The 15,172-nt window shown below is 39.7% G+C and overlaps 1 protein-coding gene across 1 annotated transcript in view; it reads right to left on the bottom strand.

The window, feature by feature from the left end:
* The window catches only part of BRCA2 (BRCA2 DNA repair associated), a 41,332-nt gene that overhangs the window by 3,488 nt on the left and 22,672 nt on the right, over positions 1-15,172 (bottom strand). Inside the window, exons 15-24 of the mRNA XM_062567126.1 lie at positions 14,720-14,910; positions 13,893-14,080; positions 11,421-11,591; positions 10,785-11,136; positions 9,961-10,116; positions 7,899-8,043; positions 6,378-6,499; positions 843-1,044; positions 447-613; positions 217-352 (exon numbers count right to left, since the gene is read on the bottom strand). Of these exons, the coding sequence (XP_062423110.1) occupies positions 217-352; positions 447-613; positions 843-1,044; positions 6,378-6,499; positions 7,899-8,043; positions 9,961-10,116; positions 10,785-11,136; positions 11,421-11,591; positions 13,893-14,080; positions 14,720-14,910 (1,830 nt within the window). The remainder of the gene's footprint in view (positions 1-216; positions 353-446; positions 614-842; positions 1,045-6,377; positions 6,500-7,898; positions 8,044-9,960; positions 10,117-10,784; positions 11,137-11,420; positions 11,592-13,892; positions 14,081-14,719; positions 14,911-15,172) is intronic.

Genomic DNA, 15,172 nt, shown 5'->3' on the forward strand with positions numbered 1-15,172 from the left:
GATTTTCCCACTCTAAAGCAGTTCCTGAACAAATAAGGGAAGACATTTTTTATTTAGGGAAATCAAAAAAAAATATTTGCTAGCATGTCATGGTGACGGGCTGTATTAGCAGGTTTTGACACATCTCCTGAACAATACCAAGGTCATCTAGAATTTTGAAATAAGAAGTTTTAGTACTTACTCAATGGAAAGATATGAATGTGGTCTACAACATACCTGTTTTGCCAACAGAAACTACAAGTCCCACTAAATCAACTTCAGCATGTGGTGGCTGAAAAGAAGGATCCAATAAACTTGTGAATGTCAGAGCCTTTCTAGGAAAGAAAATCTGTGACAGCATCTCTTGAGAGACCTGAAAATACACGTTTTAAATATTTACAGTATACTGTCATGCAGACTTATGCTTTTTAAATCATGATACATCTTCATGAAGTTAAAGCACTTACTGGTAATTGTAGATACTGAGTCCTCTTTGTTGCTGTTAACTGTATTTTAGCTGGGTCTGATCTTCCTTTGGACTGCAATGCTGATAGTTGGTAGATTCTGTACCGACTTCCTTCCTTTAGCAAAGAACAGACATCTAGCTGTGGACGCCAGATACTCAGTATCACTCCTAAAAATATCAAGTTAAGATATCTTCAGTGTACAATACTACTGTAAAGGCTTCTTAAACAAAAGAAAATAGCACTTCCTCTACCCAAAGAACTTAAATCAAAACCAAATACAACCATAAAATTTGATATGCAAGTTAGAACATTGTTAGGAAGCTCTTTTCAAATCTATATATTATGTTGAGCTGTTATCATGTGCAAATTAGTTACTTACACATCTCCAAGACTAACCGTTATGTTTTTCTTGCTTTCTGTAGTCTACCACACATAATTTCCATACAGCAGAGACATCCCTTTTGGAACAACCATGTTCTTCCTGTTCTGCAGACTCTACTGCCTTCTTGAATTCTGCCTGTATCTGAGCTTGCCTTTTATCATTCATCATCTGCCTGTGAGCATTCAAGGCTTTTAATTGGTCTTCACTGAGATATCCCTGTAACCAAGTGAAAAAGTATTCAGTATCTTTTCTTATTAATAATAATGAAAAAAACACCTCAAGTTTTTACACAGCCTCTTTTCCAAGTATTCTTCTATTACAAATAATTTATCATTCAACTGATATACTACTAGGACTTGAAATGATTCTGTGTTAACACAGTGGGGTCACTAGTCTTAATTAGAATCATAGAATCATAGAATTGGTAAGGTTGGAAAGGACCTCTGGAGATCATCTAGTCCAACCTTCAAACAAGTGGCCCATACAGGGGTCGAACCCATGACCTTGGCATTATTAGCACCACACTCTAGCCAATTCAGCTAAACCTAACCCCAAACTGAGACTACTAAGCACCATGTGAATACTAGTATTATATTATATGCCGTTCTTATGTGCTAACTGGTGAGAAATTTTCTGAAGAACTTATAACTAAGGTGAATATTTAGTATAAAAGGCATACTTATATATTAGAAGGTCTATGAGAAGAAAAAAAAAAAAAAAAAAAAGATGCACTCCTCTCAGCTGGCTGCTCTCTCGAGCCGAGACAGTAATTTATATCAAAATGCATCAGGAGTGTTAATTTTCTTACCAAGCCTTCAAGATCCAGATGCCTTTACATGTAGCATAAGATATGAATAATACTTTGATTAAAGAAAGTCACAGCTATAGAGTTTTACTGCAGTCAAGGACCCTGATCTTGCAACAGATGAGGCACATATTTAGTTTATAACAACTGGTAGGGACTAATCACTTTGATCTAATTAAGAAAGATATAAACACTTAAAAATTGAGATTGAATTAGAAGAGGGAATAACGGAAAGTATAATCATTCTACTACTTCACTGAACAGCATACAAGAAAAATGTATGCAACTCTAAAGACTTAATAGAAATATTTAGTTTTGTCTATGTAAGACAGTAATAAAATAAATAATATTAACTCATAACTGCACTATATTCTGGATTTGTTATATCAAGAGAGAATAAGCTATTCTTTTTTGCAATTCAAGAAATTACTTGGCATTTTAACAAGCCTTCATTCAAATATTTTTCAAATTCTTTATTCTAACTTACTTAGCAATAAGCATACTGTAGGAAATCCTAAAAGAAGGCAAAATATGTATCACAGAATTGCTGACGTTGGAAGGGACCTCTAGAGATCATGTAGTCCAATCCCCCTGCTCAAGCAGGGTCACCTAGAACACTTTGCACAGGGTTGCATCCAGGCAGGTTTTGAATATCTCCAGAAACGGAGATTACACAGCCTCTCTGGGCAACCTGTGCCAGTGCTTTGTCATCCTCACAGTAAACCTAAGTTTTTCCTCATATTCAGACAGAACTTCCTGTGTTTCAGGTTGTGCCCATTGCCTCTTGTGCTCTCACTGGGCACCACTCCCTTCAGATATTTATAGACATTGATAAAGATCCCCCCCTCAGTCTTCTCTTCCCCAGGCTAAACAGGCCCAGCTCTCGCAGCCGTTCCTCATAGGGCAGATGCTCCAGCCCTCTGATCATCTTCGTAGTCCTATGCTGGACTCTCTCCAGTCACTCCATGTCTCTTGTATGGGGGAGCCCAGAATTGGGCCCAGTGCTCCAGATGAGACCTCATCAGGGCTGAGTAGAGGGGCAGGATCACCTCCCTCGGCCTGCTGTCAACACTCTTCCTAATGCACCCTAGGAGACCATTGGCTCTCTTGAGTGCAAGAATACATTGCTGGCTCACAGTTGACTTCTTATCCACCAGGACTCCCAGGTCCTTCTCTGCAGAGCTCCTTTCCAGCAGGTCAGCCCCTAGCCTGTACTGGGGCATGGAGTTATTCCTCCCTAAGAGCAGGCCTTGCACTTGCCTTTGCTGAATTCATGACATTCCTCTGCCCAACTCTCCAGCCTGTCCAGGTCTCTCTGAATGGCAGCACAGCCATCTGAGGTATCAGTCACTCCTCTTAGTTTTGTATCATCAGCAAACTTGCTAAGGGTGCACTCTGTTCCTTCATTCAGGTCATTGATGAAGAGGCTGAATAATACTGGACCCAGTACTGACTTCTGGGGGACATCGCCAGCTTCAGGCCTCCAACTAGACTCTGTGCTGCTGAGCACACCCCCCTGAGCTCTGCCTTTCAGCCAGTTCTCAAGCCACCTCATTGTCCACTCATCTAACCCACACTTCCTGAGCTTACCTAGGAGGATGTCATGGAAGGCAATGTCAAAAGCCTTTCTGAAGTCAAGGTACACAATGTCTACTGCTCTGCCCTCGCTTACCCAGCCAGTCATTCCATCCTAGAAGGCTATGAGATTGGTTAAGCAGGATTTCCGCTTGGTGAATCCATTCTGACGACTCCTGATCACCTTCTTTTCCTCCACATGCTTCAAGGTGACATCTAGGTGCTCTATCAGCTTTCCAGGGACGGAAGTGAGGCTGACTAGCCTGTAGTTCCCTGGGTCCTCCTTCTTGCCCCTTTTTGAAGGCTGGAGTGACATTGGCTTTCTTCCAGGCCTCAGGAACCTCTCCTGTTCTCCATGACCTTTCAAAGATGATGAAGAGTGGCCTTGCTATAACATCCACCAGCTCCCTCAGCACTTCTGGGTACATCCCATTGGGGCCAATGGATTTGGATCATTTGCCTAAATGATCTCTAAAAGTGATCTTCCTCGACCAAAGAGAAGTCTTCGTTTCTCCAGACTTTCTCTCATCTCCAAAATCTGGGATTCCTAAGGGCTGCCCTTACCAGTGAAGACTGAAGCAAAGGCAGCATTCAGTAACTCTGCCTTCTCTGTATCCTTTGTCACCAGGGCATCCACCCCCATTCAGCAGCAGGCCCACGCTTACCCCAGTCTTCCTTTTGCCACTGATTTATTTGAAGAAGCCCTTCTTGTCCTTGACATCCCTTGCCAGATTTAATTCCAAATGGACCTTATCCTTCCTTGTCGCATCCCTGCATATTCTGACAACATTCCTATATTCCTCTCAAGTGGCCTGTTCCTTTTTTCCCACATTCTGCATGCTTTCTTTTTGAGTTGTGTCAGGAACTCCTTGCTCATCCAATGCAAGTCTCCTGCCCACCTTTGCCCAACTTCTTTCTCCTTGGGATGCACCACTCAAGCTTGGAGGAAGTGATGCGTGAATATCAACCAGCTCTCTTGGACCTCCCTTCTAGGGTCCTAACCCATGGAATTCTTCCATATAGGTCTCTGAAGAGTCCAAAGTCCGCTCTCTTGAAGTGTGGGGTTGAAATCCTACTTATTGCCTTGCTTCCTCCATGCAGGATCCTGAACTCCACCATCTCATGGTCAATGCAGCCAAGGCTTCCCTTAACCTTCGCACCTCCAACCAGTCCTTCTTTGTTGGTTAGGACATGGTCCAGCAGCACACCTTGCCTCACTGGCTCCTCCACCACCTGTGTCAAAATGTTATTGCTCTACAGGAACATCCTGGACTGCACCTAGCTGTGTTGTCCTTCCAGAAGATACCAGGGTGGTTGAAATCCCCCTACGAGAACCAGGGCCTGTGATCATGAGGCTACTTCCAGCTGCCTGTAGAAGGCCTCATCTACTTCCTCTTCTTGGTTAGGTGGTCTATAGTAGACACCCACAATAGCGTCACCCATGTTAGCCTGTCCTTTAATCCTTACCCGTAAGCTCTTGACTCACTCTTCATCCACTCCTAGGCAGAGCTCAATACATTCCAGTTGCTCTCTCACATAAAAGAGCAACTCCACCACCTCGCCTTTCTGGCCTGTCTCTCCTAAAAAACACAGTCATCCATGACAGCATTCCAGTCACATGAGCTATCCCACCATGTCTCTGTATCTGCAATGAGGTCATGACCCTGTGACCGCACACAGATCTCTAATAGTTCCTGCTTATTCCCCATGCTGTGTGCATTGGTGTACAGGCATTTCAGAGAGGTAATCGAGCATGCAGGTTTCCCAGGAGGGGCGCAAAAGGATCTTCCATAGTCTTCTCCCATATGCACTTCCCTGGCTGCATGTACGCACTGGTGGCATCCTGACTTGATTCACAGTTTGCTGACTACCTTGTCTCTGTAACTCTCCCCTTCCCCCATGTTTACTAGTGTAAAGCCCTCCTTACCAGGTTGGCCAGCCTGTTGGCAGACACACACGTGCCCTGCTTAGTGAGATGGACCTCATCTCTCCCCATCAGTTGTCGATCTTCAGAGAGGGTCCCCTGGTCAGAGAAACCAAAACCCTGTTGCCAACACGAGTGGTGTGGCCAGCTGTTCACTTGGAAAATCCATATACTCCTCCCCTCATTCTTCCTCCTCACTGGCAAGGTTGAGGGGTAAATCACCTGGGCTCCCAGACCCTTGACCATCATCCCCAGAGCTCTGAAATCCTGTTTAATGGTTTCCAGTTTCTCCTTGGTATCATTAGTGCCCGCAAGGAAGAGCGGCGGAAGGTAATAGTCCAACATGTGGACAAGCCTTAGCAGTCTTTCCATGACATCTCATATTCAATCTCCTGGCAGGCAACAACCCTCTCTAGATGAGAGGTCTGGTTGGCAGATAGATGCCTCTGTCCCCTGCAGCAGGGAGTCACCCACAATAATCACTCGCTGCTTCTTCCAAGTGTTCCCACATGGGACAGGGTCTGTCAGCATAGTTGCTTCCCTTGAAGCCATGCCTAGCTTCTCCTTAGCCTAGAGGGCACTGAACCTGTTCCTCAATTGCAAGTCTTCAGGAGGAGTAAGGGCCTTTCTCCTTCTATGAGAAGCTACCAGTTTCCAGTCTTCTACAGTGTTATGATGTACAATTTCACAGGGCACAGAACCCTCTAACTCCACTGCTGTGGGGGAGTTGGAACTCCTGGAGCTGTATGGTCTCCAAAAACACCTATCTCTTGCTCATTTTCTCGGATGTTAGACAGTCTACTGACTTCTTCTCACAACTCCTTTACCTGACAACACAACTCAACAGCACACCTTTTGCAGGAGAGCTGTCTGTCAGCCCAGGCCTCATGGAGTGCCTCAAGCACTCCCTGCAACCTGAAACCTGCAGGGCTGCATCTACTCTCAGAGCATGTCTGGGTCAAAGGTTCTCACACAGCTGATGCAGCATCTCCAATGGCTACTGGGGAATGTGCTCTGTGGCATATCATGACCATATCTGAGGAAGTGAATGCTACTAGAATTGGAAACGACGGTGCCTTCTTGCATCCTTCTGGGTGAACTGCTGTGCCAACTACTGCACCTGTTCATTGCCTCTGTTAGCTGCACTCTAATATTGTAATTTAATGGTCGATTTTAGCAGCAGATACTAAATTGGAAATAATTCCATCAACATTTCTAAATTAGCCCAGCAAAATCTACAATTACCTCCATATAGCCAGGATCAGATGCATTCTGAATTGCTTCATAAAGTTCTGCACCATCTTGCAAACTGTGGATTTGCTTTCTTGTGACCATGCGTGATCTCAGCACTCTTCTGCTAGTTCTCTCTATTAAAAAAAAAAAAAGTTGATACTGCCATTACATTTTATAAATAAAGGAAAAATATATAAGAAGCATAGTAGTATTTAGGCCTTGTCCAAATAAAAATACAAACTGCTACTCTACAGGAATTCATTTTTTGGACAATGCTAGTGGAAAAAAAATCATATTCATTTAAATGCAACGTAGACTAGAATATCATGCAAATTTAGGAGAAGGTTTTATGAAAACGTGGACTAGTTCTGAGACTTGTCTAACTCCTCGATGACCCAGTTCAGTGTGCTAACTCAACAGAAAAGTAATGCTACAAACCAGGCAATAGTTTTCTATCAGCTTATCAAGCAGATATCAGAGCCTTCATTTTGGAGAGGGTGGGGGACTTGACGGGCTGCTATGAAACAACACTTGACCATCTGATCTGTATGTCTGTCACTTCCTCCTCCTCTCATACAACAAGAGGTGACTGCACACTGTTGCGGACCCACTGGTGAGTCCCCATCATCACACACACAACCTCCTTTCCTTAGGACACAAACTAAAATGCAAGTTAACTTTATTCCATTAAAGGGATAGAACACTAATCATTAGGTAAATCAGTTTTGCTGCTAGCATTTTGGTGAATGCTCTCAGCATAGCAGACTTCAAATAGTAGGCTCCAGTACTGATTAATTTACCAATCATGAACCAAAGCAGTGAGGTAACTGATACGTGGAAGGTCATATCAAGGAAGTCTAGAGTTACAAACCAATCTTTGATTTGTAAAAATACACATTTCTGGTGCAGCAGTGAGCTTAATGAGGTTGTAGCAAACAGCAGTCAACTGCAGCATTTGTAGCAACAACAAACCTGAAACTACTACTAGAAATTACTGGCAAGGCTGTGCAGTGTAATCCCATTGACCACAATCCCATGATGATTTGTTAGGAAAGATATCAAGTGCTCAGTAACTTGGCGCTCACATCTATTGAGATAGTCCCTAAGCAGTGCCGACCTCTAGAACAAGCCTGACACCGTCAAATCTTTGAAGAGGATGGAATTAGGAATATTGTAGCCCTGTAGCATCTTCCTGAGCATTACCTCAATAGTAACTTTTAGTAGCCTGGCTACCAGCAAGTTTGTAGAGTCTTAGAGATAGCCTCAAAGCCAAGCAAGTAAGCATATAGTTGTTTTACACTGGAAGGTCTTAATACATAGAAAGTAAGTATTGAACACCACAAACACGAACACCTCAATTCCATCCCTCCCTTCCATTTTCCTCTTCCCTAATGTCAGAGAGGATTTTGTTAGATTGTTCTAAATTATTCCATACCTACAAAAACAAAACACCAAACAAACACAAACAAACAACCCTCACGTTTTTGTATTTTTGTGTTCTCATTGCATGTTTTGAAGCAATGAAAGCTTTACCTTCATCCTTTTCAAATTCTGCTTGGATTTTTGCAAACAGAGCTTCCAGTTTCTTTTGTTGATCCTCTGCATGCTTGGCAGCTTCCCTTTCTTCAGCTCGGCTGTTACGAAACACGTATGAGCCAGCTGACGTCTTCTCCACCCACTGAAATAAAAATATTCAAACAAAAATCAAATTTCTTTAAACTCATTTGACTTCCTTCTAATACTGACTGTTAAGCAAAAATGCTTTGAAAGCTGATTATTATGTAATACTTTCAGTATTATATATAAAAGACAAAAACCCACTGCCTTGGTAGGTAAATCTAGATAAAGATTTACAGACAGAATAGAGCAGTTGAAGTGAAGCCTACATATAACAACTGAAAAAAAGAATCATAGTTTATCATAATAGATATCAATGATGTAATTTAGAAGATACCTGAATCCCTCTTGTAGATATATTTAGATAAAAAATATTAAACTCAATGGTGGAAAAAATACCAGAACTGCATTCTACCCAATTTATCTCTCTTTCAACTGTACAGTCTACATTAATATGCTGGATTAGATGCTGTAAAGGAACTACAGTGCTGCTCTCTCATTGCCATTAAACTTTTTCTGCTTGAAGTGTTTTCATAGGTTTATAGCCTCATCCACAGTTCTGTCAGAACTGTTTTGCTTGATGCCTTAAGTGCATGGTTTGAAGAGGTAGGCGAGCAAAACAAAGAGGCCACTGCTGCTGAAAGTGATAGTCTTCAGCCCCTTCCCTTGCTCTTTGCTCTGCAGGCTTGTCCCCTGCCTTGCACTGGCTTTAGTGCTATCTGACCCTCACTAGAGCATGTTAGTTTGCTACTCCAATAAAAAGCAGTTTGTTTCTTTGCTAATTTAGTTTTATTTTGGTTTAGTGAACTAAATTAGCTAAGCAAGGGGGTCAGGAGAGCTCCAGATTTAGCATAAAGAAACAGCAAGACAGTATAGCCAGGAGCAAGATGAAGAGGGGATGAAGGACTAATCCTTCAGAAGCAGTGAACTGTTGAAATAGGCCCTGCCTGTCTCATTAAATGCATGCTTTATTATTTCCTCTGCTATACACAGTATGATACCTCAAATTAGGGTTACTGTGGGTCAAAGACCACTTAACTCTTCAGGTAAAAAGGAGACAGATAACCTAGGTCTTCCAACCATTTTGATCTGTTTGGGATGTTTGAGCAAGATTTTCCATGTTTCAGGAAAAGAAAAAAAAAGCCTATATCAGCAAGTTGATCTCTTGAGGAGATAAAATACAAAGCACCACTTATCCCCCCAGCCTTAAAGCCATTTACTGCGATGAGGCTAAAGATTACAGTCTCCTTTCTGTGACCTAAATAAATGTTAGTTCTATCAGGGAGTCCACATAAGGAGTGTTGCAGTTTCCTCCATTGAAATAGTGATCTAAATATCAAAATAATGACCCAAACAAATATTGATACTATCTTTGTAGAATTCATGCCACATTGACCAACATGTAAATAACAGTTTAGAAAACAAATACTAAGGAAATTAAAAACTCTACACGTACATGCCAAATGTAACATACTCTGGGAAAAGTTATCAAAATATGAATGTTGTACCCTGATTACACTGCTAACATTAAGTTAACTAACTACCACAGAAAACATTTTAAAAACCTTTTTTTCCTTGTAGTTAGGTCTGTTATAAAAGGCAAGTACATAATAATTGAATTGTATTTTCAGTAATAGTATAAATAATAGAAATTACACAATATAACCAGTTATATTCAAGAAAAATTATTCTAACAAATAGTTCTAAATATTTAAATTATTTGCATGGATATTGTATGCTATGAATAGGGCAAATTGGGTTGGACATTTCATGCTATAACACAGAATCAGTAAGGTTGGAATGATCTGGAGATCATCTAGTCCAACCAAAGATTTCCTGGTGCTGGTTCCACTGGGGCTTGAACCCAGGACTTCAGTGTGTAAAGCAGATGTGATAACCACTATACTATCCCTCTACCCTATTTGGACAAGTTAGAGCTAACGGAATCTATTAGATTTATAAAATACTTGTACCATACCTGAATAGGGTAAGTTCTTTGAACAACTACATCAACACACCCCACTGCACCACCTTCACTGTAAAGTGATGACAAAGGCAAAGGAAAAGGTCTGGGATCCCGATGAAATCCAAGCTTTGCATGCCATCGTGCACATCGAGTACTGTTTGCTGAAATCTGAATAAGTTCAATGCTGAATGAAAAACTGTCACTGATAAGTCAAGAAGACGACCAACAAACTAGAGGGAAGAATATTTTTACACTAAAGATTTCTTATTCCTGCACCTGAACATACTACATCCTCATTGCAGGATTTCTTTTCATATTCAAAAATGTATCTTAGGCAGGTGTTAATATTTTGATAAGTTAAACTTCTCTAAGAAATGAATATCCATGAAATATAAGCCATTGCTTTATTCTAGCATAGAAAAATCTGAAATTTTACACAGCACTTTACTGTCCCCAGACAAGTCAATCCCCACTCCCAAGTTCATCCTTTCTCAGACTTTCTCTCCATTCTTCCTCAGGCTTCTATATTGTCTATGAAGGATAGATACTTTTTGTAACTTGGCGTTTCACCAGCTTAAGGATTTGGAGCTGACAAAACATGCAACAGATATCTTGACAGATTTTTTTTTTCTTTTTTGTGTGCCATAAACTTCTCTTCCTACTCTATTGAATAGTGGCAACTGCCCTGTGTCATATCTTAGCAATCTGGATATTAAACTGACAACACTTTTGTCTGACCATAGAACTCCATCTGGTTTACAGTACTGCCCAAGTAAAAATCATCCATCACATCTCTCATATATATCCAACCAAGCTGAACTAATAATTCATTTTACCTTTAGCATAAGCGAATCTGGTGCTTCCAGTGGTGTACATCCATCCTGAGAGCCAATAAGTTCTGCTCCATGTACAATGATCTTCTGACCAACAGTCAGTCGCCTTCTATGCAAGAATGCTTTGAGAGGCGGATCCACCAGAGTTCTAATCCCATACCAGCCATCAGTAACTTCAATTATCGCTGCTTCTTTTTTACTTTCCGTACTCTTATTATTACTGCTAGGAGATACAATGGTATTCAGTGATATGATTTTAGCAATACACAGTATGAGTGTTTTACCTGCTGTATCATCTTTCTCCATTATTTTTTTGATTGCTGATCGTTTACTTCTATCAACTTCCAAATCATATCTACAAGAAAAAAGAACCCATGACATACTGTTAAAACATAGAAAATCCAACACAATTGCTTTCCTTTAAAAGGATAGTAGCAATCAATTGCTAAATCAAATACAGGCTTTAACATCATTGCAGCAAAGTGAAGCTTATAAAATTTTAGCAAATAAAATGCAATACATTTAATATTGATATAAGTAAGCTCAACAACATAAGCATTCAAATAAATAATGTAGATGTACTTATTTTTTAATATTATAAACAGAAAGCATATAGTATCACAAATTACAACTCCATACCTATATTTTAATTGCAACAACACTGTTTCTGGTGTCAAACATCTGTTAGCAAATTCATGTGGAAAAGACACTTCCATGGCTGCCAACTTCCACACAATCCACCTATAGTGATTGTAAACCCACGCCTCTGTTATTAGCTTGGGATCCACACCAGGAGTATCACAGAGGGCTCTGCAAATGAATTATTAATAAATTAATCTGAAATCCAGTCTAAGTTTTTACTTTAACATGTTTTTCTCTAGCATCGCATTCAGTATATCTACATAGGCAACAATAACAAAAACTACTACTGTGAAAACTGGAAGATTACTTTCCAGGCAAGGCTGCTATTCAAATGGACCTGAACAGGCTGGAGAAATGTGCTAACAGGAATCTCAAAAATTAAGAAAAGCAAATTTTTGCACCTAGGATGGAATAACCTCGCATTAACAGTAACAGGCTGGGGTTGTGTGTCTGGGAAACATCTTTGCAGAAAAGAATCTTGGGTCCTGGTGAATAACAAGATGATCATGAGCCAGCAGGGTGTCTTTGCAGCAAAGGCCAACTGCATCCTGGGCCATATTGTTAAGAGTGAAGCCAGCAGGTGTGATCCTTCTCCTCTCTTTGGCATTTGTGAAACTCCATCTGGAGTACTGTGTTTACTTTTGGGCTCTCTGACATAAAGGTAATGGTATACTGCAGCAAATCCAGCAGATAGCCACCAAGATGGTTCCCTGATGATCCAGGGGGCCAGGTACATTACATATGAGGAAAGGCTAAGAGACTTAGATTTGTCCAGCATTAAGAAGAGAAGGACAAGAGGAGACCTGACTGGAGGATATGGAGAGGGTGACTTCTCAGAAGTGTGTGCAATAGGATGAGAGAAAACAGAAGTTGGAACATAATCCTTGTGTCTAGTCAGAACTTTTTTTTTTTTTTTTAAGACTAGCATGGGCTGCCCAGAGAGGCTGTGGAATCACTATCCTTGGAGATAATTGAGACTCAGCTAGACAAGTCCCTCAGTAACCAGATCTAAATAGACCTGCTTTGAACAGGGGCTTGGACTGGATGATCACTGAAGGTCCCTTCCAACCTAACCTGCTTTATCATTCTGTAAATTCTAGCACTCGATCTTGAGAACACTCCTTACTGCATAGTTATTTGGTATGGGCACAGTTCTCCCAAGATGAACATGAACAAACACTGTCAGCACCAAAAATATTTCCTGAAGTCACATGGGGAAAAGTCAGCAACAATCCTGATTCACTGAGGAGGGCAAGAAAGTACTTTTTCCAAGAGGAACTGCAAATTACAACACAGAAGTAAACATCTGTACTCCACCTCAATTTTCCCTATATTGGCACCAACTTCACTAGCCCAAACTCAGATTTGCAAACGAAAGCAGTACTGGAGCTTGGAACAGACCTAATCTCTGTTGTATTTTGGTACAGGAAAGCAGATGCTGCCAATATCTTCATTCTGATATTACATATGTTGGTAACACATGCTTAACTACAAATACTGCTCAAGTACAGGTCTCTGGCTTGAGTATTTGGGTGAACACAAACCAACAGCCATGCTGACTTGAAAAAAAAATCTCAAATTGACTGAGGAAAACTCCAGAAATTAATTTTACTTGCCAATATTTTCTGAAGTTTTGCTGAGACAGTACACCAATAGTTCCTTTTCCGTTAAACATACTTTTGCTAAAGTTGCACTTAATGTATAAATTTGCTTACAGCAAAATAAAATAATTTTTATGAAAGTGGGTAGGGCATAAACTGGAAAAAGTATTGAGTGTTTATCTTAAATGTTCTTAAATGTCCAGGAATAGAAGATGGACCAGGAAGAGTGAGGTTGTTTGTACACTTTTTTGCTTCTTATGTATATACTCAAAGAAAGCTTGAATAAATCAGTGAAAGGTCTACCAGTGGAATCTTGTCTTCCTTCAAATCATGCTACAAACTCAGTTTCTTTATGTAAGTCAGCTTTAAAAACTTCATCATTAAAAAACGTTTCCAGCCTTGTCCTGCCAAAGAAACCTTAAACAACTTCTGCTCCCACCCCTAAAATCCAGCCTTCATTCTTTCACCAGCCTTCCAAACTCTTAAGCCTAACAGAGATAAATCCTTTTCCACTTGAAAAAAAAAAAATCACAACCTATTAATACTATTAAACGAACAAAAATGGTAAAAGGCTAAACTAGTCAAAGAGTAGCATTTTTCTAGACTATACATGCTATAGAAAAAACTCTGGAAATTTTTTGAATTGACTTTGTTTTACTTAATGCTCAATTAAGATCAAGAACAGTGATTTTAATTAACAGTAGTCTATATAGTTACAATAACAGAGATGTACTAAAAATGCATGGTAAAAAAAAAAAAAAAAAAGTAGCCAGAGGCTTTAAAAGATAATTTGTTGAATTTATTTTAGGGAAAAAGAGAATTGAAAACTAAAATAGCACACTGGCCTCAAGTTCATAAGTAAAAGTACCTATAAAACTCCCTTTTTCCAGCTTTCCCCTCATCTGTTGGTATTAGCCATCCTCCATCAGCAAGTTGCACCCCATTTCCAGTCAGTAAATCCTCCATACTGAAAAAATCTTCCATGAGAAATTGAAAAGCTTCTGCATTCACACTGTTAACTTGTATGCAATGTTTTGAAACACCATATGTATAGAGCTGCAAAAAATTAGATAAAAAGACAGAATAATGACAATATAGTAAGAATTCAGCTGTTTTTTACATCTAATGCTACAAATTCACATAAAATATCTCCTTGAGCTTGAGTCAGCTTTTATCTGACCTTGTTATTTTGTATGTAATCCAAGAAGAATGGAGGAGCTCTCAACAATTATTTTTGTAAAGTATAGCTGCAAATGCATGCTTTTAAAAAGGATTTCAAAAAAATTCAACAACATTTGCACCTTTATTGTGCCAAAAGTGAGAGATTTTTGGTATTGACTCAGCTCAACGAAAATTTTAACTGAGTGTTGAAAAGCTTATCTTAAAACATCTCTTTATATGGCCTAAGGTCATTGACTGCGCTCACTGGTGGATCTTTTTCCTTGCTCTGCTTCTCTCATTTGATGGTTATGTTACAGAAACTTATAAGATTCTTGTTATTTGGAATATACTTAAAAACTATGAATACACAAAACTCCTTAAGAAGCTGTAGCAATTGGTATAATAGCTACTGTACTTACCTTGAAACTGAGTAAGATGCATATTTTACTTAAATGTATCTACTCAAAAGGTTTTGTTTGCCTGTTTTAAGGAAGAGACTCTGGAAAGACGCACAGTATAAATGTATGAATATACCTGTTCTGCAGAGTAAGTACTAGGAGACTTCTCTTCTACAGCAGTTTTCAGAGAGATTCTATTTCTTGCAGTCGTTTTTATCACATAAAGACTGCCTGGCTGTGAGCTAATATTTTGTTTATATTTCTTTTTGATTCTCATTTCTTGCAGATCTCTCGCACAGTGGAGATTTGTCATCATCTTGCTTATAACTACAAAAATAAAAAAGATCATTAAAACCCACTTACAATATTATCAAAGATAGTAATACAATAAAAAGAGATTCAAAAATGCAATTTTTTCAAGTCACTACACAGATCTTTAGAATCTGCAATGGTCTAAATATTCAAACTGTAAAGCATATAAAAAGCAGTGTTTACTTAAGGTATTTGAAAAACATTGACATGAAATGAACTGCAGTTCCTGAACTAAACACCACATACTTTTCCCCAGACTGAACTCTATGTTCATAGA

The sequence above is a fragment of the Rhea pennata genome, chromosome 1 (genome assembly GCF_028389875.1).
Source record: "Rhea pennata isolate bPtePen1 chromosome 1, bPtePen1.pri, whole genome shotgun sequence".
NCBI classification, from domain to species: domain Eukaryota; kingdom Metazoa; phylum Chordata; class Aves; order Rheiformes; family Rheidae; genus Rhea; species Rhea pennata.